Source organism: Penicillium hordei (assembly GCF_028827395.1).
Source record: "Penicillium hordei strain IBT 12815 chromosome Unknown utg000005l_segment0_segment0, whole genome shotgun sequence".
NCBI lineage: Eukaryota > Fungi > Ascomycota > Eurotiomycetes > Eurotiales > Aspergillaceae > Penicillium > Penicillium hordei.
Genome location: NW_026623146.1, coordinates 2,967,979 through 2,992,855, shown reverse-complemented (window position 1 = coordinate 2,992,855; position 24,877 = coordinate 2,967,979). Strand labels below are relative to the sequence as shown.

The following is a 24,877-nucleotide window of genomic DNA, read 5'->3' as shown; positions in this document are numbered from 1 at the left end:
TAAACGGTATATCGTCGCTCGTAATTAGTTTCACCGTCCTCTCATTATTACACTGTATTGTTTTTGGTCGACCTTATCGAAGCCTTTAGTATCTCTAGATGACATGATGGAAGTCAAATCTGAGGCGAAGTAATTACAGAGCACACGATGTGTATTACTGTACTACATAGACCAATAGGTGTGTAAAGAAGTCCATTAGAGGCTTGATTGGAATTGAAATATAGTATAAAGAATTACAGAATGATAGTCTGCCCCTATGGTTCCATTGCCGGCATGGCATTTATGCTGATGGGGCTGTCGGCATCTGAACCGCCTCCATCTGTCGCTAGCTTGGTGTTGGTTCCCTCTTGGACAGCTTTACTTTCTTCCCAGCTACATCTCTTGTTAAGCAATGCATTTGTAGAAACGGCTGATCTTGTAGTGGATATGCCTAGTCATTCAAAAGGTGCCTAGACACAGCGGCCACCAAGAGTCGCATCCTGTGAGCCCTGTCGACTGTCTAAATCATTGGTAACCTTGCGTATGGTGTGTTGGGTGAGAAATTCCCCATGAGTGCATTTAGAGGAATAATGCTTTAAGATCAATATCAATCGCCTGACAGTGGAGGGAACATGATCAAGCATCCAGCACCTCCGCGCGGGCTTACAGATCGGCCGCTGCTAGACATACGTTTATTGGTTACCTAGGTAGAACGAGCGGCCCCACTGTCGGTATATCCAATGAAAGGCTTAGTATATAGCAGGGATGTCGGGGAGATCTGTGGGTCCCGCCGTTGGCCGCCCATGAAACGACAAGGAATCTACTCCTATTTGTCAGGGCCGGCCAAGTAGTAATTAGTTTTACTACCCCAATAGACATAATGAGTTCAAAAGCATAGAAATGCTAGGCTCTATTTATTTGCCTATCTTCCCTGACTAGCTCGCCATGTTCAACATTTGCCCTGTCTTCTCTTCGCTGGTTCAGCCGAAGAAATCCTAATTCTACAGGATCAACTACCAGAAAGCAAAGCTTCATGATGGCATCGCACACAGAGACAGAACATGGTGAAACCACTTTAGAGGCTTCCGGCCAAGTCACTCCTTCCACCGATCTCGAAAAAGGAGCAAGTGACCTTGAGCATGCACTCCCCGAGGAAGAGACGCGGCCGGGAGCAAAGGCTGGGCTGTCACTGAGACAGTTCTGGATTGTTATGTTCGGGTATGCCCCCTTGATATTCTTTATATGATGGTTACAGTGTAATCTAAGTATATTATCTACCAGATTGAATGTGGGAATGCTTTTGACCGCGTTGGATTTCAATATTGTCGCCACAGCTGTTCCCATTATCTCGTCGGAATTCAATGCCTACAGCAATTCCTCCTGGCTGGGCACTGGATTTCTCGTTACATTTGCCCTTGTTTTGCCTATCTATGGTAAGCTTGGTGACATTTTTGGGCGGCGGAACTTGTTCATTGTGGGAACCCTCATTTTCATTCTTGGAAGCGGCCTCTGCGGCGGTGCAAAGAGCATGAACATGTTGATCTGGTCCCGTGTGGTCCAGGGCATTGGGGGTGGTGGCATCTACGGTCTGGTTAATGTGAGTTGATCAAATTAAAACACTGGGAGGATGCGGAAGTTGATAAACTGACTGTCTCGGGAACAGATCATTGTCACAGACCTTGTTCCCCTTCGTGATGTCGGAAAGTACATCTCGTTCACAGGACTGGTCTGGGCTATTGCCGATGTTGCTGGTCCACTTCTGGGCGGCGCCTTTAGTCAGTGAGTGTCTCATGATCTATTTCATTAGGGCAACCCATACCTAACAATATTGGACAGATACGTCACCTGGCGCTGGTGCTTTTACATTAACCTGTGCATCTCCCCGATCAGTCTCATTATTACTGTTATCTTTCTCCGCATTCCGACCCCCAAAATCGACAAGGAGCGTATTAAAAACTTCGACGTCATTGGAAGTATCACCCTCATCGGTGGTACTACCTGTCTCCTTCTAGGCATTTCCTGGGGTGGGAACAACTTCCCATGGAACGACTCTCGTGTTATCGGCTGTTTCGTTGGTGGAATTGTATTGCTCGTGATCTTCGTGGTCTGGGAGCACTGGGCTAAGGATCCTTTTATGCCACCCGTGTTTCTCCGGAGCCGCGCTATCGTCGCTATCTTCTTCGCCGAGTTCTTTTACGGTGCCAACTTACTAGGAATGATGTACTACGTGCCGCAGTTCTTCCAACTGGTCTACGGCGACTCCGCCACAATTTCAGGTGTCGCTCTATTGCCGATGATGCTGGGTCTGGCGATTGGTAACCCTGTCGCCGGTTGGGCTACCAGCAAGTACGGCCTCAGTCTGGCCAACGCATGGGTTGGCGCAGCACTGACCGTATTAAGCAGCGGCCTGATCACGCGCTGGGCAGCGGGAACAAGCCGCGCAGAAGCGATCGTGGAGCTAATCATCCTTGGTATTGGGCAGGGTGCCGTTATGGAAGCTCTGCTGGTCGGGGCGCAGTTTTCAGTCGAGCCCATGCACATCGGCATCATCACGGGGTTGGTTATCTTCGTCCAGACTGTTGGTGATATCTTCGGTATCGCCATATACGCCGCAGTCTACCAGAACGTGCTGCGAGCCAAGCTGCACCACCTGGCCTTGAATGTTGAGCAGATTGGAACCATCCTTTCGGATATCCAGAAGGTAAAGACGCAGTTCAATGGTGAGATGTACCAGTCAATCATCGAGGTTTATGCGGAGAGCTTGCAGAATGGTTGGTGGTGGCTGTTTGCCTGTGCGGTATGTTTGTTGATCAGTTCGGCCTGTGCGAAGCAGCGGAAACAATAGACCTTGGCGAAAAATTGACCTTTGGGGGACGGGCTATCTACTTAACCTTGGTTAATGAAGGAGAGGTTATTGATGTATCATATGCCTAGCAGCCATCCAATAAGAATGAACTAAGGTTTCCCAGAGGCAACTAGTAGTCATCCTAGGATTCTACGGTAGAGTCCTCTAGGATCGTGTTTTTCCTGGTAATTCTAAATTCACATCAGCTATTTCCCCTTTCTTCGAATCATCCTTTAGGCGGACACTGCGCTGTTTACAGGAGAGTTTGAATCTCACATGGGTATGGAGTACAACATCGACCGCTCTTGGCCGCAAATAATCCAAATTTACTGGGTACGGATGCATATCCTATTGAATGCATACCCTATTGACGGAATTACAGATATGACTAGCGTACGGGCCAAAAACAATGGCCCGGAGTGCTCAGCTCGCATGTGGAATACGTTAGTAGTTAAGATTTGTGGTGTCCAACAATTCTTGGACCTGAATACATTATTACCTAAGCGTGCAGTCAGTCCACACTAATTCTAGCCGAAACAAAGGCCACCCTTATAAGTACAGAGTCATCTACCATCGACAGTCCACTACCCTTGATGTCCTAGTCCCTCCAGGGCTATTTGCCACTTCTCCTATCTATATATATCCTCTGCTGTATCCAATTTGCTAGAAACGTCCCTTTCTTTGGTGATATCCCGTTTAGTAGCCCCGATGGTCACACATCCTCGTCTCTCTCGTACCCACCCGGTGTCGGAGCCCCCCAAGGACCACAATCAGTTAACCAAGCCACGGAAACAGGCGTGTTTAGTATGTTCCGACACCCTAACTGCCTATGCTGAATTTGGAGCTAAAGAATAATCCCCATCAAGGCATGTCGTCGACGAAAGAAGCGTTGTGATGTAAGCCCCACACCGATCACCTGCACCCCACTGGCAGAACCCAGGCGCCGAGGCTGACTCTGGTGATACAGGGCCATCAGCCCGCCTGTTCGGCATGCAGTGGTTGGAAGATGGAATGTGTCTACGCTTCAGGCTCCCTGGCCCCATTGGATCATGGGATTCCCACCTCTAACAGCGTTATGGAGATGGACTTTGCCGCCTTTGTTCAAGACCTACCTAATACATCTTTTGATTTCCTACCGGAATTATTCCCACTTACCTCAGATACTACCCATAAGGTGTTGGGGTGCGGCGAACAATCTCCAGACAGTTTGACCCTGGTCGATCCCTCTCGCTTATCCTCAACGAACCTGTCTAGCTACCATACGGTCCCACTACCGTCCCCCGAGCAAAACATCCAGCTGATAAATGAGTTCTTTGATCGTTCTCATCATCTATTACCATGCATCCATAAGGAAACTATTCTAAATCGTTCGCGGGGATCGCAGGGCCTAGCCTTATCGACGCCGTTGGAATGGGCCATCTTGGCCACTGCCGCAAGGACGACTCGTGGCGCGATGGTCTCTCGAGCAGACATCTTTCTACAAACTGCCGTTGATTCACTCGCGCAAAGTCCTATTACACAGGTGGGTAGTTACGATGCACGGTCCGACTTTTTCACAAACTGACATAATGGTAGGAAAATGTGTTGCGGGATTTACAAGCAGCTGTGTGGTGTGTATTTGCGCTCTATCATTCGGGTGCGATTACCAAGGCCGTCGTGTTGCTGGCGCAGGCATACTCCCTAGCATGCTTGAATGGATTAAATAGACTAGATGACCCCAACCCGAATATGCTGACGACTATACGGTTCTCCCCATTAGAAGAGGAAGAATGCCGCTGCACACTATGGGCCCTTTTTATCCTCGACCGGCAAATAAACTACCTGGTGGGCCGCCACTTCGTCATTGACGACATGCTCTGGTGCGTGAATTACCCTTTAGACAACCGGTCTCTTCAAAATGGTCTACACATAGACTTTGAAGGATACGATCGAGATCTTGCAGCATTAGCGTCGGAGAAAACCAACGTTCCAATCGGAGCTGCTTTGACTCGTCTAGTATGCAAGGCTAGCGTCATTCTCGGCCGCATTGTTACGTACAAGAATATCAAGCCTATGCCTACAAGTGCGGACGGCGCCCAGAGCCGCCTGGCGGAATTCCACGAGCTCCAGTCTGCCCTCGCATGCTTCTGGCTGTCCCTACCACCCTACGTTCATAATATTGCCGAAGTGCCACCTGAGAACGCCAGCCAAACTTTCTGGTTGCTGATTGTCGCCCACACCTGCTCCGCAATTCTTTTCTACATCACCGAGGTAGAGCGCCGCGGCCCCGGAGGTGCCAATCTTCCGACCGAACGGGATAATTTTATTTGTACCTATAAATCCGTGAACAAGGTTGTGACTGGGCTTCGTCAGGTCTCGAGCCTCGCAATTGATGCGGTCTTAAACCCGATGCTAGCACCGTCATACTTTATGTGTTGTCGCTTCATTCTGGCGCAGTGGCGCCTATCGCAGCAGGGGTCGTACCGCTTGGATCTGAACCTCGTTTCAAAATTGCTGGAACGAATGTCCCAGGAACAGGCGCAACTGCCGCGGATCTATAAAGATATTATTGACCAGGAGCTGGGTAGGCATATGCAGCCAGGAGGGGCCGTTGTTCAGTTCTCATTACGTACGGATTATTGCTTTGTGATTTAGGGTGTTGTATCCGATTTACAATCCTCAATAACCGATGATTGATTCTTTGTGTCATGGACTTGGCCGATTTCGGTGCGATAATGCTAAAATAATCATTGCAAAGCGCTTCATGTTTATAATGGATATCTCCACGGGTATTGGTTACAAAAGTCGAACGTGTTGAAGTCTTGGGTGACTATGACTAAAGGAATGAAGTTGGCGAAACAATTCTTTCCCAGAGAGAACCAAGTACGGTGTCCATTAATCTTAGTGACACCGTTAAAATACGCACGACTTGTATCTACGGCCCTAGACGATATTGAAGGCTTCCTCCTACCACCTCCCTGTAAGAATTCTCTAGATTAAATGGGAGCTCACGGGGGCTCATAGTGAACGTCGGATTCTGATTCTCCGTGATATATAGATATTGAGTGTAGTTTAGTATAGTATTTTCTTTTGGCCAAGAAAGCTATATAGTTACGTGGTATGCCCAAGTGATTGGACTAAATTATGTAAGCGATTTGACAAGCCTCCCCGAACTGGAACCTGCAGAAATACAGACTCGAACCTCATTGATTGGATCCCGCTATTTTGCATTACGGAATCAACCTACAATTTAATATCCAAGCCCACGAATCTACATGTAGCCTTCAATGGCTCAATACTTCCATTCTAGTATGCTTTTTGATGATGAGAAGCCCTTTCCGGTAACATGATAATAAAATTAACCTGCCAATAGACACATACTGTGACAGATCGAGCGACATCTAGTTTTCCAGGTCATCCTTTGGCCTTTCGGGTCTTTGAGGTTGTTAAAGAAGATACGTGAAAAATGGTTAGTTGCTCTCAGAGAATCACATTCTGTTTTGTCCTATCCCTGTACATGTAGATCCTCATTTAGTTAAGTGCATCATGTTCATTGAAGGAACCCCTGGATAGCGGTGTCGTGGGCGGTCAGATCCTGCCAGACAATTAATCACCCATCACAATGATCGACCGACTTGATTGTCACCCACCTCTCGTGCTCTCTGCCCTAAGCAGCATATTGTTCTTAACGTTCAAATTAGTTGCTGGATTCCTTCGCCAAAAGTCTAGCTTATTAATCAAGCTCTAGTTTGCTCAGATAATTTGCTAGTCCTACTTTCCCCCGCAACGCATCATCTGAGCAGCTCGACAAGATGGATACTACGCTTCCAGATGCTTCTGGCCCGTCTCGGGCAGATATTGATGCTGCAGCTCTGGAATCTACCACAGCTGTTGCTACCCCTCGAGCAAGGGTACTTGTGAAAGTGGAAGGTTTGTTACCCCCGGCGTGGGGCTATCTCCGTCATGATGTTGTGCCTAGACACCGCTGACATTCTTAATTCGGCAGAGCCTCCCAAATTCGACCTTGACACTTACATTGCAAACTACACTGGTGAGTGACGTTTCTTGTCTCCAGGCAGACTTGTTATTCTAACATGACCAGGGCGCACCCGTTACGACCGTCTTTACCTCATCGGAACATGCTCCCCATTACTCTCGACCGACGCCCTCAAGGCAGCTATCGCCGAAGCTAAGACCAGCAAAGATGTTTCTAGATACGAGAGGGCGGTTCGAGCCCTGGCGGATGTCGCTCCGAACGATCCTGACGCTTCTCTTGACGCCGCCTGGGTCCAAGAAACCAATCGATACGTACAGGCCCAGACTGAGCGATTGGAACATGAGCTGCGGGGATACAAAAATAATTTGATTAAAGAGAGCATCCGGGTAAGACGTGGAACTATTGTGCTGAAAGCGTGGTACTGACCTCTATAGATGGGCCACGAGGATTTGGGCAATCATCATTACGAGACTGGTGACCTGACTGCTGCCTCCAAGGCTTACTCTCGTATGAGAGACTACTGCACTACCCCAAACCACATTACTTCTATGCTCTTCAAGATGGTCAACGTCGCTACAGAACGCGGTGACTGGATGTCTGTGCAGTCAAATGTGCACCGACTGCGTAACTCTCAGTCAAAGCCAGAGGACGCAGCCAAAAACCTATCTAAAATCTCAGCCGCTTCGGCTCTGTCACAGATGCACCAAGGCTCATACCTCGAAGCAGCAAACTCTTTCTTGTCCGTCCCGCCAGAGCTGAGCGACACCTACAATGAAGTCATCACCCCCAACGATGTAGCTGTCTACGGTGGTCTATGTGCTCTCGCCTCTATGAACCGCGACGAGCTGCAGAAAAACGTGCTTGACAGCCCGACGTTCCGCAACTTCCTCGAACTCGAGCCTCATATCCGCCGCGCCATCGCTTTCTTCTGCAACTTCAAGTTCCGCCAATGCCTTGACATTCTCGAAGCTTATCGCCCCGACTACCTCCTCGACATTCACCTTCAGCGTCACATCCCGCAATTGTACAAACGCATCCGCACTAAATCCATCGAGCAGTACATGATTCCCTTCAGCCGTGTCACACTCGACTCCATGGCGAAGATCTTTGCCCCTACCGTCGTTGGCGGCGAAGCGTGTCCCACGGACATTTCCTCGCCGTTTGTGCAAGAACTGGTCGGCCTCATTCAGGATGGTGTGCTGAACGCTCGCATCGACCTCGAGAAGCGATTGCTAGTGTCCAACCAGATCGACCTACGGGCAGAGGTGCAGCGTACCACGCTGGAGAGCATACGTGAATTTAACCAGGAGGCCCATTGGAGGATTCTGCATACTGCTGTCTTCCAAGCAGGTCTAGAGGTCAAGCCGGAAAAAACTGAAGGACCTGGAGTAGGAAAGGGTGCTCGATTTCCTCGAGGCCCGGGTGGCAATTAACTGATGGAGACAGCACCGACCCTTCGACTCTAGGTGATCAGGGCGCATGAATGATGACGAATGAGATAATACCCCGATGATCCAGCTGCGATTGCAACTGCATTGCAGATACTGTCTGACTTACAGAAATCAATTCAATTCAACTCTCAGCGAGGTATTCCTGCACGTAGATGATGTCTACTTCAACACAACCAATAATAGTAAACCACCACAACCAGCATGAAACATCGCACAAACTGGCTCATTAGAATGGTCACCGGATAGTTGAAAACATCTTATTCTCACCTTGTCCGACCTTTGACAGGATATCAATCCCGCCGATCCACTCCGGGTACTAATCCTTGGCGCCGTGCAACGCGATGACCCGCAAAACCCACAGTACATCCCAGATGTGCTCCTATATTGTTGCGAGGATGGAAATATCGACTGGCCATCTATTCTCTGAGGAGGGAAATGGGAATCGTCACCCAAGTGGTGCATTATTTTACCGCTCAGACATGCGAACCAATATCTAATATATACCCAGGCCAAGCTGGGGTGCTGGGGATATTGTGTACAGTGCCAATTCTCAATCCCTCTCAGCTAAGCTAGAAACGTTGCACGGCTCCTCCATGCTTAGTCACCTCACGCTCCTTGGTATTGAATATTTGGGGAATATGTGCTCAAAGCCAAGAGTGTACTTGCATCCATGTACGAATCCCACAGTAATACATGGGCGAGGATGTGCTTCTCCCTCAAGGCATCGGGCTGTGATGAGGTCTCGAATCTAGTTATAGGAACACCCTCACTTTCTCATGGAGGGGGAAAGTTTGTAGCATTCTTCAAGATTTACACACTAGCCTTGATTTTCTGTTGGCAAAAAGCGCGATTGTGCAAGCCCCTGTAGAATATTAGAATTGGCCATATACTCCGGCACTTTTCCTTTTTTGATATTGCTTGTGATACACTGGTAAAAGGGATAATTCTATGAGAATTGGACTTCTTTCGCTTAAGGCAACTTGTTCTTTATTTACCCTTTTCCTTCCCTTGGATATTCCTAAGTAGTCCATTGCTTACTGTGGTCAAATATCGTGATAGCATAGATTGGCTCTCTAGGGTTACCTCTTCCCGACATGATTGACTTCCTTTGTATTTACCCCATGTGCCTGGACGACCGGCGACGCAACACGAGCATTGAACTGGGTACTGATCTATTGTCCTCTCACACATACCCAGGCTTGACAGGGAATCCTGATTCTCCGCAAATATCAAGGAAGTCTGACTACATCCCAAATTCCACGAAAATGACCCCAGAGATTCCAAGCCCGGAGGCTGGTTCAGTGCCTGTCCCTTGTATCCCGTTGAAACGGACTTTCGACCAAATGGAATCGGTAGTGCAAGAATCTTCAGAGTTCACTAGGCGATTGCCGCACGCTTCTTCAATTCCAGCGCCGATAATCCGTGCGTCTGGCTTGCCGGATGTACCTGAGCTCCCGTTGCTAGACTCTGCGCTTGAAGGTGATAGCAACTATCGCACAGAGAGTATGCTCCCATCGCCTGCACTGGCCCCAATCCCAGAGGAAATCTCCGAGGACGGCGACGGCGAGGTCTTGGACCCATTGGTACCTAGATCAGCCGTCTCATTCACTGAAATTGAAGTTGCAACTTCAACGAGGGATATTTCAATGCCCTATTCTTTGCCACCAGCTTTAATGAACTCAGCCACGTCCGTTCCCGAAGTGGGCTACGATGTTTCTAACCTCGCTCCGTTACCGTCATCTCCGCCTGTGAACTCCTTATCAACAGACAGCACCGATGATAATGGAGATACATCATCTGTGGCATCATCAACCGATGATTCTGACTCAGTGTTTGATGATGGACAATTAGAGAACACATCCAGCTACACAGCCTCATTGTTATCCGATGTAAAAAACTACGCTTACGAAAATGGAAGACGTTATCACTCATACCGCGAAGGCCACTACGTCCTTCCCAACGACGAACCAGAGCAAGATCGACAAGATCTCCTCCACCACGTTCGGAATCTCGTGTTAAACGGCCGGCTTTTCCGATCCCCACTGAACAACCACATCCAGCGGGCTCTCGATATCGGCACCGGCACCGGAATCTGGGCCATCGATTTTGCAGACAGTTTCCCCAGTGCTGAGGTAACAGGCACTGATCTCAGTCCCATCCAGCCATCATGGGTCCCACCAAACCTTCGCTTTGTGGTGGACGACGCCGAATCGCAATGGCTCTACAGCCCAAGTCTGCCCTTTGACTTCATCCACGCCCGGGATCTAGGCGGTGCTATCGCCGACTGGTCACGGCTGATGCGCCAGAGCTACGAGCATCTGCGCCCCGGTGGATGGGTTGAGTTGCAGGAGTTTGAAGTTATGCTCAAATCGGATGATGATTCGATCCGTCTTGCGCCGGCGTTGTGTGAGTTTCTTGAACGACTGACCCAGGCCAGTGAGGCATTCTGCCGACCTATGAATATCGCCGAAGGTCACCGGCAGCGACTGGTTGAGGCTGGTTTTGAAGATGTTCGAGATGAGGTGTACAAGGTGCGACCCCCGCCCCCCCCCCCCCCCCGGTCTTCTGTCTGATTGGGTCTTGCTTTTTGTTTACCTCTTCCGTCATGACTGACATGTGCTATATTTTCTAGGTTCCATCGAGTGTTTGGGCTAGGGACCCCGTGCAAAAGGAAATTGGTCGGTACAACCAATGCTCTCTTCTTATGGCGGTTGAATCCTACTCGCTGGCACTTTTCACTCGAGTGCTAGGATGGTCGAATAATGATACTCAGGTTTTCCTGGCTGGGGTGCGCAGAGATCTCAAGAATCCCGCGGTACATACTTACTGCAAGCTGCATGTTGTTTACGGTCGGAAGCCGTCTCAGTCCCAGTTGAGTCGGCAATTTGACTAGGGATCTTCGCGAGGATGTTCGGAATCAAAGAAATATTATAGATAGATTTGATATGACTCTATGTGTTCGGATGCGGGAGTAATGAGATATCCCGTTTGTGCTACACCTTCTCCTTCCGCCTGGCCCCGATGTTGTCCCTCACCTTGACGTCTGCCACTAACCGCGTTCAACTGGTACAACTCAGCCTTTCTATGTGCTTTTCTCTTTTTGTTGGTCTCAGTTCAGTGTCCAATTGCTCTTTGAAATCTAGAAAAAGAGAATCATTTACCATATAACATTTCTATCCGGAAAAGAAACGAGCCAATGACCCTGAACTAAACATGGCTTCAGGGTGGTGCATGACCCTATGGACCTCTATGGCCTCTTTTACTACAAATCTAACCATGTCTTGGGCAACCTCAGGTCCTGGGTTTTGGGGCGCGGCTGCAGGATGCCTTGTAAGTTGCATTTACCCGTACTCCCAACCCTCGTTTGTTTCATGCAGGAAAGGAACCATACAGTAGAGCCCAGTCCTTCCCAAGATAACTCCCCGAGGAAACACAGCAGCTCTGAGAAATGCAATCTACCTACTCCTTTCTCTCTTGAAAGGCGTTCGCAGAGAAAGCCATGCTAATCAACATTCAATCAACAGTTCTTAGCCTGGGTCACCTACAGCATCATCTATGCCTTCTGCTGGTCGCCCCTGCGCCACTTCCCCGGTCCAAAGCTATGGGCGATATCTCGCATCCCGTCCAATCTCTCCGTCATCAGTGGTCATAACCACCTGGACATTCTGGCTCTGCACAAGAGGTACGGTCCCATCCTGCGCCTTGGACCCAATGAGCTGGCCTTCAATACAGCAGAGGCCTTTCGCGATATCTACGGTGCCAGACCTGGTGGTTGCTTCCCCAAGAACCGGAGCAACTATATAGCCCCTGTGAATGGTGTCGATCATTTGGTCTGTGCAGTCGATCATGCGACTCACGCAAGACAGAAACGGCTGCTAGCTCATGCCTTCTCTGATAAGGCTCTGAGAGACCAAGAAGGTCTCATCACAGGCTATATCGATAGGATGATCACCAAACTACGGTCTCAAGTTCGGCAGGGGACTTCCACCGTCGATATTAGAAGTTGGATGAACTTTACCACTTTTGATATCACCGGTGACCTCATGTTTGGCGAGTCCTTCGACTGCCTGAAGGACAGCCAGCTTCATCCGTGGATCAAATTGATTTTCACCTCTATGAAGGCTCTTGCCTATATTGGCGTTGTAAATCAGTTCCCTATGCTCAAGGGGCTCTTGGACTTATTCCTTCCGCGGGAGGTTAAACGCGTGGGCCAGGAACACTTCGATCTCAGTGCGCAGAAGGTCGACCGACGCTTGCAATCAAATATGGCTCGTCCGGACTTTATGTCTGCTATTCTCCAGCATGGATTGAGCGAGGAGAAGGGCCAATATCGCGAGAGCGAGCGTATCATGACACGGGCTGAGATTCATTCTAATGGTTTTATGTGAGTGGTTTTCGTTGCTTTCAAATGCTCCTTCCCATCCTTTCCCTTCTGTTTTGCCTTTCCGAATTGATATACCGTGCTAATGCTGATGAATGCCAGTCTAATTGTGGCCGGTAGCGAAACATCCGCAACCCTCCTATCCGGCTGTATCTTCTACCTGTGTACAGCTCCCTACGTCATGAGCCGACTCGTCACCGAGATCCGCTCCAATTTCGAACAGGACAGTGACATGACCTTCCGCGCTGTGGAGGAACTGAAATACATGAACGCTGTCATCGAGGAGTCGCTGCGTATCTATCCGCCCTTCGTGACGAGTCTGTCGCGCCTGGTACCGCGAGGCGGAGCAGCAGTGGATGGCCATTTTCTCCCTGAGGATGTATGTATATGTGTTTTACTTCAGTATGTCACATTTGTAACCTATGTACTAATTCCAACAAGACTGCTGTGGCATGTCACCATTACGCCTCCTACCACTCCGAGTCCAACTTCGCCTTCCCGGATAAGTTTATGCCAGAACGCTGGCTGGATTCAAACCCGGTCTTTGAGAATGACAAAAAGGATGCCCTGCAGCCATTCAGCCTTGGCCCGCGCGTCTGCCTTGGGAAACAGTGCGTTCCTTGCCATTTCCCCTTTTATCCACATTGCACCATCTCAATCAATACTGACATCTTATACCCTCTGATAGTCTAGCAAACTGTGAAATCCGCCTCATTCTTTGCAAGCTCCTCCACCACTTCGACATAACCCTACGCCCAGAGAGCGCCAACTGGGCCGACCAGAAAGTCTATTTCCTCTGGGATAAGCCGGCTCTCATGGTCACGCTGAAAGACCGATTTCCTGACGCGGGAATGCCGGCCGCTCAGGAGCCCATGCCTCTGTTTTCAGAATGATGAGATGAGGAGGGGTCAGTGTTCGAGGTTTGTAGATGCCTTGCATCTGCGTTCGTGTCGTACAATAGGTATAACAGGGGTTTGTGGCGTTTATGAGATCCATGGCTCTTATTTCTTTACCTTCAATTTAGTCTTCCTTTCTTTCCTGGATGCTTATTCGTTATCACTCTTTATTGGATTGGCTGGGTCAGTCTTTTTGCGTTGTGACTTGCAACAGCGGCTAAAGTCGATCTAGAGTTTGGGTTTAGTGGAGCTTGTGTTTTCGTTTTTCCCCATTCGCGCAAGACATTCACTGGTTAGAGGTCGGCTTCGTCGCTTGGTAATTTCATAATAATAGCCTTGTTTGGTGTTCTGGATTGTGTTATTGGAGTGACATCTAAGTTCAAAGTATTGGGCCAAGTATGTCTAGATGTATTATCGGATTCTATGGTAACTATTAGGTTGAACAATCATATTTCTACTAAATTTGATAATCCAGTAAAACCTGATATAATATATGATTCGGATGATTCGGATGATTCGAATAAGATAGGATGATATCAATAATATATACTATTATTTTATATATATATATATATACATATATATACGGGTTTATATAGGTCGATAAGGGTGGCTCTCCATCGACCCCCCGACCTACGACGGTTAGGGTTGGTTGAGGCGCGGTGCAGGCTTTGATACTCAGGGTATTCTGTCGAATACTAAGTCCGAATACAGTAGAAACGGGGTATTTTACCACTGAAAATCATGTGACATTGGGTACCAGACATACCATACAAAGGTGTATATTACAGTTAGTGATCGAGGTCCGCACAGCGTTGAGATAGCGGGTTTTGTCATTTTAGAGTTGTCAACATCGGTCATCCATACCATACATTGTTCGTACACCAGCTTTCTGTCATATTCCTATTTCATTATCATTCTTATCATTTCCCTTTCTTACCCTCTTCTGCTCTTACCGTGATCACTTATATGCTTTAAAGGCTTCGTTCGAACCACTATAAGGTTACCGTATGTACCAAATTCAGCGGCAAGGGGATTTTAAGTATAGATAAATTATAATGGCTTGTCAGTGAAGAATTTAGTAGTATTGAGCACTAAACTCCTATGATCTCCTGGACAACGCTATGTGGGCTACGATCAAAAGGTCATACTCAGATTTCTGCGCCTGGTTCCCCACATCATAGTGGCGAAATAAGGCCAATGCCCCACACAACAGTGTTACCGTAAAGTGTATACAAATCGACGAGCAATACGCGTATCCGTCTAATCATGGTCCATCCACTGTCTATACGTAGGAACTATACACCGCTGATTGGTTTCTAGTTAGAGTTGCGGTGACTCGAATGCACGTATGTATAACGAGAATATATCTAGCGCATCGTCGGATTCACCACATTGCACACTTAGCTGCCCAGCCTTCGGAGAAAAAAGCAGGTCAGATGGGTGAATGAAACGATGGAACGGTATAGCGATAGATTATATTAGGGTCATTAAAAACAGACGACCATCCGGCGGGAATCTTCGTTTGACTGAGAGTAACGCTGTAGTCCTACATTTTCCAGGAACAGAAGCAAAGATCGTTCATTGTTACTGTAGAGTACCGCAAAGATGATGCTTAATGTAAACATGCTCATTTGGCTCATTAAGACATACACTCAGAAATTCGTTAATATTTCTGTGTCAATAATCCACAAGATGGCAATTAGCCATGTACGATATGCTACCATTCGCCATGTCTTAACCCCAGCTCATTATGGTGTTTCAAGCGGACGAACTGGCGTTCTGATCTACAGAAAAGAGTGTCCCACGTAGGAAGAATAAATTCAGTAAATATATAAACTAGGCAGCAAATTATTGCTCCATTTTTGCGATCAAAAGTAACTACGGAACTGAAATTCGTTTCCACGGCCGGAGACGAATCAACGAATTGGAGTTATGTCGGGACTAAATTCGAATAAGAAATGAAACATGCTCATTGCGGAATCTCCTGATGGGCTCAACACTGTCGGAACCGGTCTGGGTCAACTTCGTACTCGTCTGTGAACAAGAATTGCCGCTTAAGGCGTCTGAGCCAATCCTCCACCCCTAAGCTTGAGCAATCATTCAGAAGTCAATCCGCCATTGATCAAGGTCCTGGCATTGCCAAAGGTGCGGCGTCTCATCTCCCAAGTAAACTATGATGGTAGCCTTCTCGAGAAAGGGAATGAGAAGGCTCGTCATTCTGGTCGCTCTCTCTCTGGCGGTCTTCGTCATCTATCAGCTTAGCTACGTGGACGACTTTACCCTCGCCGAGAGGTTGTCCGAGTCTATAAGGATAATCAACGAATGCACTCATGAAGCCCTCGAACCCCTCGATAACTTTCACCATATACTCGATTCCAATATACCCAATACTATCCACCAACTATGGAAAACGACAGACGTTCAAGAATACTCTACTGAAATGAAACCATCACGCGACTCATGGAAGTCCATGCTCGAGCCCCAAAATTACACCATTAAGCTTTGGACTGACGATGATATCCTCAAACTCATCAACGACAAATACCCCTGGCTACTGCCGACATACATAGGATATCCTCACAATATCCAACGTGCAGACATTGCTAGACTGCTTGTCGTTTATACTGAAGGCGGTATCTACGCAGACCTAGACGTTTACCCTAGGTCAGCCGAGAACATACAATGCCTCCAACATCTCGGCTTGCAAGCAATATTTGCTCCAACAGCAGGCACAATCGGCCCAAGCAACCACTTCTTTATGGCCGAGAGAGGGTCTCCATTCCTTCAGTGGGTGCTTTACGAGGCCAAGCGGCGGGGGGAAGGCTGACATCGCGATGGATAGTTCTGCCGTACCTACAGGTCTTTTGGTCTACGGGGCCGATAATGTTGACGGCGGTGTTTAGAAACTACTCCTGGCTATACGGTACGCTACAGGACGTCACAGGGCTTCTAGACGAAGGGTATGGTGGCGCGGTAATACGGCATGCCGCTGGGCGGTCTTGGCAGGGGGTGGACGGGCTGGCGTTGAATTATATTGCCGATCATGTGCAAATGGGGGTACACTTGACAGGTGTTGGGTGTCTATCTATAGCGTTGGGGCTTATCTATGTTTTTGGGAGATGCTATGGTAGATTCTCTCCTAGATGAGGTCCAGGGCCATGGATTGCGCAACGTTAGCTTAGGTTGAGCATCTCTCGTGTAATTGAACATGGCACTAGAAAGTTAAAACGCAAAATAACATAATAAAAGTCAATCAATATCACCTCCGTAAATCATACTAAACATCAGATAATAAAACCAGAACGGCCTAAAACATACTCCAATGCACAAATCTCTTAACAGAAATAGCCAGAGATGACGCTTTGTCGTCTCTCTCTATACCTGCTAAGTCTAACCCGATGGCTGCTTCCAAGGCCCTTGGCTACGTACGCTAGAATGATCATTGTGTAAAGAACTGGAGGAAAGTGAGAAATAAATAGAATTGTGAGCCAAAGGATCCAATCCGAAATAAAGTTCAGAAGAATGTTTGACGCTGAATCTGACTTTGCTTGCTTGTACTTATCCGACGTGCTTCGTGGCAGCAAATAAGGTTGCGTACCGGAACATCAATGTACAAACCCAAGTCTTCTCATTATTTTCACATTGAGCGATTGTTTTCAGCCATTGTAACCAAATATCCCAATTACTGTCCAGGTAACTAGAAACGGAATGAATATCATACATTCCGCTGTCTCCAAGCATCCAAATCTCACGATACAAATGTAACAAGGCACCGAAATGGGCGAGAATGATGAGTGCCTCTGGTCGTCTCTCTCCCAAAAGATATATGTAGTCAGAGGGCACGACAACCAACCAGGAAATAATCGGACCTATTGTCGACTGGCCAGAGGAATGCCTTCGACTTCCGTTGATGGCCATCTGGAGAGATTTGATTGCCTCCAGGTAGATATTCCTGGCAGATGAATCAATTGATGCCGAATTCAGCAGTGCTAACAGCTTGGAGCATTCCACTGGAGATTCTTCCTGCACCAATGCACTTGCTTCAAGTTCCAGAAGTGGTTTGAGTGGCGATTCGAGAAGAGAACCCCACGGCCGATTGGTAATTTCACGAACTTGTTGGTGCAAATGAAATATATCGATGAAGTCGCGTAGGAAACCGTCAAAATCCTTTTGGTGAACTGCCATTTTCTCGGAAAACACATGAAAAGCACGAATTGAAGTGAAGAGGAAGATGGGAAGGCAATTATCGATATCAATTTTTGATTCCTTCGATTTGAACGAAGTGAGGGCATGGGCTCGAAGCTTAGTTGCGTGATGTTGAAGTTCTCGTTTTCTGGTCGGACCAATGACGCTCAAATACCACGCTGCAAACGCAAAAACTTGGTTCATCAAGCAGGGTACAGTAAGCAATTTATCCAGGGTTTCAGGATCAAAAGTCCCGAATGTAGATTTGTCGTAACCGAAGAGCGTCAGGTCTTTGCTGATCAGATGTCGAAGCAACTCAAGATGAAGCATTGACCGGTGGACTGTCATACTCCCTGTCGGGAGCAGAGCTGCTAGAAAAGCTTGTATCGCTATCATTCTCACTTTTCGTCGTGATGCTGGTTGTATTTGACAATGACGTACACCCGGAGCTTCGGGTCTGTGACGTCGGGTCTTCTTTATGAAAGCAGTGAAGCTCAGTGATATTGCAATAGTCACAAGCTGGACGGCTCTCATCGCACTGATTACGAAGGTCAATATCTGGCTACAGTTGCTATCCTTTTCTATCCTTCTGGGAAGAACTAACATACCTTGATGTGTCGGCGTTTGCATTGAAAACAACCTTTCCTTGACTCCTTGTGAGATTTTCCTGTAATTGTAGTTATTTTGTTGTAAATGTATCACAATAACCAAAGAAGAATTAAATTTGTGTGAGATGCCTACTGTGTTGGATGGAAACTCATTCGCGGAATTTATGACTTCAATGAGAGAGAAAATACATATCACACCGAGAGCACAGAAAAGTTTGGACTCTTATATGACGATGTAGTCGCCCTGGAATGTCGAGTGGCACTTCGTATAATCCGAGCTCGGGCACGCAATACGCGGGAAACTTATGGGCGAAACTGCCTTTCCAATTTTGGCTACGACAGTCTGCTGCGGCCTCAAGCACACAACGAATTCTGCTAGTAATCAATAGGAAATATTACTGTGCCTGTGTAACGGAATTACGCATACCGTAACTCTAACTCGGTATAAGCTATCATTGATGCTCAATTCCTACTGATTTATCAAGTTATATTAAACACACTAAAGTATTAGGGATAGTAAATGTTAATTTAAATACTAAATTAAATTTACTTGTATCTTCTACAGTATTCCGTGAATTTAGTGCCCTCTCCGGACGAAATACGAAATACGAAGATCGACACCCACCAGAGTTATTTTGGTTTGGTAGAGCATCAGCCGTATACTGTAACTTACCAGTGGCTGTATACGCGGACTTCTCGACTGCTGATTGGCTTTCAATTTCGCACTCATAGATATTGGAAGTTATCCATTCGAACGGTTGTAACGGTACACCCAATTAACCCCTGGCTAATACGTCTTCTTACATGATCCAGGTGAGCGATGTTTTCGATGATCACTTGCCATTTGCAGCATCCTTAATCGTGTTCGTATTGTCACCCTTATCCCGGATATCCTGGTCTATAAAGGATGGAATCTCCCCAATTCTCTAACAGCTGACCACAGCAGCGCGATAATGATTTTACTGAAAACTATATGTTTGCTCTCGGCTCTCGTGACTGCCTCATTTGGAAGCCTGAACTGCAAAGTTTCACCTGCCGATTTAGCTTGGCCCTCGGAGAATGAATGGGCTGCATTGAATCATTCCATCGAGGGAGTTCTGATCAAAACTGCCCCAATTGCATCATCTTGCTATCTTGGCAATCCATTCAACTCACCCGAGGAGTGTACCAGCGTGCAGAAGAAATGGTCTTACGCAGCACATCATGCTGCCTGGCCGGAGAGCATCGATTACCCAATCTACACAAATAACTCCTGTGTTCCAAAGGGTGCCACTGGTTACGCTGAGAGAAAAGGCTGCAGTATTGGTGGGCTACCGCAGTATATTGTGAACGCTACTACAACCGAACACGTTTCTTGGGCGATGAAATGGGCCTCTAAACGAAATATTCGGATTGTCGTGAAAGGAACAGGACATGACCTGAACGGCCGGTATGTTGTAGTAGGTATTTTGGATATCCTACATCAGTCGCTAATCTTCACCTAGATCAACTGGAGCATTCGCACTTTCTATTTGGACACACAATTTCAAACATATCGAACGACGAAGTGCTTGGCAATTGCCAGGTCGAAATGAAACCGACGATGTTGTTGTCTGTGGGAGCGGCAACAACTGGGGCTCTGTTTATACTGCAGTTCACCGTATGAACAGATCTGTTGTTGGTGGTGAAGATGCCACTGTTGGCCTCGGGGGGTTAATCCAGAATGGCGGTCATGGATTTTTGTCGAGCCACCTCGGCCTTGCATCGGATCAAGTTTACCAGGTCACAGTGGTTACTACCGATGGTAGGAGCCTTGTCGCGAACAGTGTAGAGAACGGGGATCTCTTTTGGGCTGTCCGTGGAGGTGGAGGAGGCCAATATGGAGTGGTGACGGAGTTTATTTTGAAAACACACCCTGTTCCGGCAAATGTGGTCATGGGCGGCTTTTCTTTCTATGCGGCCGACTCATCAAACCTCAGCGAGACTGCCTCATGGAATGCTCTGTCGGAGGTTGTTTCCTCGATTCCAAACCTTATGGACGGTGGTTTGAATGGCAACATCACCGCATACACTAAGACAAGGGCAATGGCCTTGGGTCTTAAGGAAGCACCACGCGGTGTTGCAGCGGTGCTTGGTTTTGTTGGTTTAAACATGACGGCTGATGGTATGGATGATATCATTGATAAGTTAGCAGCCCGAGTCACATCCATTGGCAACAGTAGCTATCTAAACATCTCTCGCCAAAAGACGTCTAGTCAGAGTTACTGGTCTTTTGCGAAGCCTGAACCACTATCTAGTAACTCTGCTGGGGCTGTCAGCCTGATGACCAGCCGCCTGATGGGCCGAAGGGAATTATCGGACATTCCTCGGAATGACTTAACGGAATATTTGCAGCAGGCATTGGTTTCCGAGAATCCAGAAGCTGGAACGATGTTATTGTTTGGATTACAAGGCGGCCGCGGGCCTGCTCGTGTCCCAACATACATGCGTGGAAGTGTTCTTCCTGCTTGGCGCACCGCATACGCTCACGTTTTCACCCTGGGAGCATCGATCAACGCGACAGGTGATGCAAGCAAATCCCTGAATGCGGCCGCAGACTGGTATGAGGCTGTTAAGGAGCCTGTTTGGAGAAACTGGGCTCCTAATACCGGTTCCTACATGAACGAGGGTAACCCGTTCAGTAGTACCTGGAAGAAAGATTTCTATGGTGAGAACTACGAGATGCTCCTTGCCATTAAACGCAAGTTTGATCCTAGCGAGAGTCTCTTTGTTTGGAGTGGTGTTGGTAGTGACCTGTGGAATTATGATCTGAACTCTGGTTTGCTATGCCGGGTCGAATCATGATATAACAGATGCTTGCCCATAGGAGTAAAATATAGAACCCGATTGAAACATTGTGTTCACATACATTTCAATCATCTCTGGTTTTCTTTCCTATTTTGCAAGAGATGCAAATAGATAGACGGATGTATGTTTTGGATTGGAGAACTTGTATTTTATATTTAGAACATAACAGATAATGACAGATACTTGATCTCTAAACTTGTTGCAAGTTATTCAATGGACAAAATACATTTGACAGGAGCCAATTGAAAATTTATGAATCTGCCTTTGCATAGACAATCATTCTATTCTATTAGACAGGGGTAGGTGGCATGAAGAATGTGAGTTCTGAGATATATGGCTTGCTCAGAAAGGATGAACGCTTCCATCTATGTAATCGAATAATGTCACAAGCAATTTAGATTTAGATACGACCCTAGAAAATTACCACATTGTGATCAAATTATTGGGCTCTTATGGGTCCACAGCCCTATTTCCTTTTCATTTTTTCGCTCAGACCCTGACCATCTACAAGATTTATCAATAATTGCAGTCGTTTCCTCACAGTAAAGGCCGCCCGGCTAGTTCGTCAACTTCTTTTTGCCTTGAAAGATATCTTGAACTACTGCGACACCGTGAGGTGAATATTTAAGCATCACAAGATGATCATCGGGCCTGATAAACAACCAGCTAAGAAGATAAAAAAACACGGATAGCACAGTGCTGTTCCTACAGAAAGTGGGACTAACAATTCGCTCGGCCTCGATCTCGACTACCACGAGACTGCTCAGTTACAATCCAGCAGGCTGGATGCAAGTGACCGGCACTGCTATCGCGTGTGCTGCAAACATCACGGACCTGAGATCACCCGATACGGTAGACTTCCATATGCACGGTCGAAGCATACGTCGAGTGAGCACTCAAATAGTTTCTGCACACTACCTCAACCAAGCCTCACATCAGTTACAATACAATATAAATGCGTAAAATCAAAAGAATATATGATGGAAATTGGTTTAGGAGAATAGAAAGCGGAGCCCGCGTGTTTTCATCACTCATCTTGAATGAACGTATTCGGCCAGCGCAGCCAACTCTCCCACTCCGGTCCAAGGTAATTGTCGATAGAGCAAACGATATATAGACCACTGTTACCAAAAGTCCACATCTCATTGTGCATGTGTAAAAGGGCTCCGAAGTGGGAGAGAATAGCAAGTGCTTCTGGTCGAAGCTCCGAAAGTAGATCTATGTAATCTGGAGAGATAATGACTGGCCAGGAAATAATTGGGCCAATTCTGGAGAAGTTTGATAAAGGGGAGCGACTCGCATTATAAGCTTTTTGCAAGTCCTCGACCGTCTGTCGGTATATAGAGCTGATTGCTGGGTCAAGCATAGTATCCACATAAGCTAGGAGCTCGAGACACTCATTGCCGGAGGTACTTTGATCCAACATCATTCCTTCATCTTCAAGCAGAGGTTTAAGCGGTGACTCCAAAAGCAGATGCCACGATTGACTGGTAACCGCACGGACGCCACGATGCATCCTCAATGACTGAATGAAGTGATCGAGAAATGTTTGGAAGCTATCCGGGCGAGACAACAGCTTCTCGGTGAGAACATGCATTGCAAGACATGAAGAAAAAAGAAACATGGGGATGCAAGTTTCGGCGGACACATCCAGTTTGGCGCTATTAAATTCAGAAAGAGCGTGTGTTTGAAGCTGGGATGAATGATATTGGTAGAACTCCTGTCTCCCCGGGTGAACGACGCTGAGATGTAATGCAGAGAACGCAAGAATTTGATTCATAAGAAATGGCGCAGACAATATGTATTTCGTCATGTCAATAGCAGAGCCCTCGGGTGAGAACTTGTCGAGGCCAAGAAACATCAAGATGTCGGTAACAAAGTGATGGAATAATTCTAGATGCAGTTTATTAACCGGGGGGCTGTCATTTGTGACACCAGGATCAGCAACATGCGAAGAATTCACATATACTTTATTGTTTTTGGCAGTGCGCTTTGACTTCGGTCCGGAAGTCAACACTAAACCAGTCGCTTTCGACACCATATCTTCATATGAACAGTGACGCTTTGAAACATCGCAATTGACACATTTTGGGTGTGTCTCATCGCACTTTTGCACAGGTCAGCCTGGCACAGTTTGTTCACCTGAACGGCCTGTCTTGTCGCCGGTGATGGAGTTTTTTTTTTTTATGATGGTAGAGTACTATACCTTGACGTGGCGACGTTTGCACTCGATGCAGCCATTTCTTGATTTCTTGTGCGCCTTTCTTGCCTGAATCATACTCTTGTCTCTTCCAGTTAAGATCAAATTGGAAAGCTTTGCGTTTTGCACATTAGCATCTAGAAAATGCACTGAGTTTATTTCGACCGTAGAAAAGGGGTGAGTATAACCCCTCGAGGCTTCTGATATAGGCAAGGGTTAAAAATCCGCCGTTGGCCACTAGTTCGCTCAAGGACGAAAAAAATGCTGACTCAGCCAGCTTTTAGCCCTGGAGCCCCTTCGTTCAGATATGCTTGGCTGGGTCTCTGTGCCCGTTTCAACCGTAATATTCGTATCCATAAGAGCAAATTATATTTACATATATATATATATATGTATATATATATTAATAAGCATCTCTATATAACTAACTAGCGCAAAACATTACTGTCTGATGGCTGTGGCTTCGTAGCCTTCAACCAGAAACGGGTCATCTATGTAAATGTCGGTCACTTCGTTTTCGACTAGCATACTTTTCAATCACACATCTTGGAGATTCACATAATTATCAACGACAGGGCCTTTGCCCACAAGAATTTTTCCTGGGTGGACAAAGTGGAAGATTGCCTGTACAAAGAACATCGGAATCATGTCGAAAATGTACATGTAAATCTCATGCGAGTACACATATCCATCTGTTCCGCCGACGTACTCAATAATCCGAAATACACATCGTCCGATGACCAGTGCTGATACAAGGAACAAGATATGTAGAAGACGACGCCATGGACCACCGATCATATTGAGATGAGCCTTGCGCAACCGATGCTGGAAGGCAACAGAGACGTAGAGGAAGAATCCGAAGAATATCAGTTGAACGATCAGTCCAACAACTAGAACCTTTTGTCCAATGTTGCGCATACTATTGATAGTCTGCATACCACCACCACCTAGCTGCAGGAGGAAGGCAGTAGTGTCTCCCGATACGAATATCTTTGTCACTTTGCGGGGCGCCACGATGGATAGATGAGGTTGACCGACAAAGTTCACGATTCGACCGTACGTCATGTAGATTGTGGCAGCGTAAAGAGATGGTGGGAGGATAATGAACATGGACTGGCAGATATAGGAGACAAGGCTATCCGGGTTTCGTGCGGAGATTAAACGGAAGATGTAGCCCAGCGTCATCACTAGTGTCATATGTTAACAACTTTCTATTTGGGGACCTTTCTTTGTGAAGGGGAAGTACTCACTGAAAGCACCAATAAGAAAAGCGGTAAAAAACCACGTTCTTGTTTTTATCATTTGCCAAAGATGAACAAATGCACTTGCCCCGAACAACAACATCGCAATTGCAGCACCTGCCTTACTAGGCTCATAAGCGTAGTAGCCTGAAGACCCCATTGTGTCCAAATATGTTCACCGTAGCGTCAAAGGCTAGTTCTTAACGATGAACAAAAATGATAGGACACTTGACTGCTTCGCGGGAGGGAAAAGGGAAGGACAGAAAACAGAAAATAGAAGGAAAAT

The 24,877-nt window shown here is 47.0% G+C and overlaps 10 protein-coding genes across 10 annotated transcripts; 7 read left to right on the top strand and 3 right to left on the bottom strand.

The window, feature by feature from the left end:
• Nucleotides 1–1,015: 1,015 nt before the first annotated feature.
• Nucleotides 1,016–2,824, top strand: N7537_010053 (MDR family MFS transporter; the record flags this gene model as incomplete). The annotated part of the gene is made up of 4 exons (XM_056901107.1): nt 1,016–1,197; nt 1,261–1,576; nt 1,643–1,758; nt 1,816–2,824. 4 exons carry the CDS (start codon nt 1,016–1,018, stop codon nt 2,822–2,824), a joined length of 1,623 nt encoding a protein of 540 aa, XP_056749775.1.
• A 1,006-nt stretch (nt 2,825–3,830) lies between these two features.
• On the top strand, nt 3,831–5,458 carry N7537_010052 (fungal specific transcription factor domain-containing protein; the record flags this gene model as incomplete). The annotated part of the gene is made up of 2 exons (XM_056901106.1): nt 3,831–4,346; nt 4,400–5,458. The coding sequence occupies 2 exons, from the start codon at nt 3,831–3,833 to the stop codon at nt 5,456–5,458; spliced, it is 1,575 nt and encodes a 524-aa protein (XP_056749774.1).
• Nucleotides 5,459–6,615: 1,157 nt separating this feature from the next.
• Nucleotides 6,616–8,233, top strand: N7537_010051 (COP9 signalosome complex subunit 1; the record flags this gene model as incomplete). The annotated part of the gene is made up of 4 exons (XM_056901105.1): nt 6,616–6,733; nt 6,810–6,854; nt 6,906–7,186; nt 7,235–8,233. 4 exons carry the CDS (start codon nt 6,616–6,618, stop codon nt 8,231–8,233), a joined length of 1,443 nt encoding a protein of 480 aa, XP_056749773.1.
• Nucleotides 8,234–9,345: 1,112 nt separating this feature from the next.
• On the top strand, nt 9,346–11,144 carry N7537_010050 (class I SAM-dependent methyltransferase; the record flags this gene model as incomplete). The annotated part of the gene is made up of 2 exons (XM_056901104.1): nt 9,346–10,782; nt 10,884–11,144. The coding sequence occupies 2 exons, from the start codon at nt 9,346–9,348 to the stop codon at nt 11,142–11,144; spliced, it is 1,698 nt and encodes a 565-aa protein (XP_056749772.1).
• A 383-nt stretch (nt 11,145–11,527) lies between these two features.
• N7537_010049 (cytochrome P450) lies at nt 11,528–13,525 on the top strand (the record flags this gene model as incomplete). Its single annotated transcript, XM_056901103.1, has 5 exons — nt 11,528–11,581; nt 11,776–12,635; nt 12,735–13,011; nt 13,074–13,243; nt 13,321–13,525. The coding sequence occupies 5 exons, from the start codon at nt 11,528–11,530 to the stop codon at nt 13,523–13,525; spliced, it is 1,566 nt and encodes a 521-aa protein (XP_056749771.1).
• A 2,179-nt stretch (nt 13,526–15,704) lies between these two features.
• N7537_010048 (glycosyltransferase family 32 protein) lies at nt 15,705–16,358 on the top strand (the record flags this gene model as incomplete). The annotated part of the gene is made up of 1 exon (XM_056901102.1): nt 15,705–16,358. One exon carries the CDS (start codon nt 15,705–15,707, stop codon nt 16,356–16,358), a length of 654 nt encoding a protein of 217 aa, XP_056749770.1.
• Nucleotides 16,359–17,089: 731 nt separating this feature from the next.
• Nucleotides 17,090–17,716, bottom strand: N7537_010047 (uncharacterized protein; the record flags this gene model as incomplete). The annotated part of the gene is made up of 2 exons (XM_056901101.1): nt 17,090–17,228; nt 17,253–17,716. 2 exons carry the CDS (start codon nt 17,714–17,716, stop codon nt 17,090–17,092), a joined length of 603 nt encoding a protein of 200 aa, XP_056749769.1.
• Nucleotides 17,717–19,277: 1,561 nt separating this feature from the next.
• N7537_010046 (putative isoamyl alcohol oxidase) lies at nt 19,278–21,147 on the top strand (the record flags this gene model as incomplete). Its single annotated transcript, XM_056901100.1, has 2 exons — nt 19,278–19,753; nt 19,809–21,147. The coding sequence occupies 2 exons, from the start codon at nt 19,278–19,280 to the stop codon at nt 21,145–21,147; spliced, it is 1,815 nt and encodes a 604-aa protein (XP_056749768.1).
• A 1,030-nt stretch (nt 21,148–22,177) lies between these two features.
• On the bottom strand, nt 22,178–22,747 carry N7537_010045 (uncharacterized protein; the record flags this gene model as incomplete). Its single annotated transcript, XM_056901099.1, has 1 exon — nt 22,178–22,747. The coding sequence occupies one exon, from the start codon at nt 22,745–22,747 to the stop codon at nt 22,178–22,180; it is 570 nt and encodes a 189-aa protein (XP_056749767.1).
• A 1,140-nt stretch (nt 22,748–23,887) lies between these two features.
• N7537_010044 (RTA1 domain-containing protein) lies at nt 23,888–24,751 on the bottom strand (the record flags this gene model as incomplete). Its single annotated transcript, XM_056901098.1, has 2 exons — nt 23,888–24,537; nt 24,601–24,751. The coding sequence occupies 2 exons, from the start codon at nt 24,749–24,751 to the stop codon at nt 23,888–23,890; spliced, it is 801 nt and encodes a 266-aa protein (XP_056749766.1).
• Nucleotides 24,752–24,877: the final 126 nt, after the last annotated feature.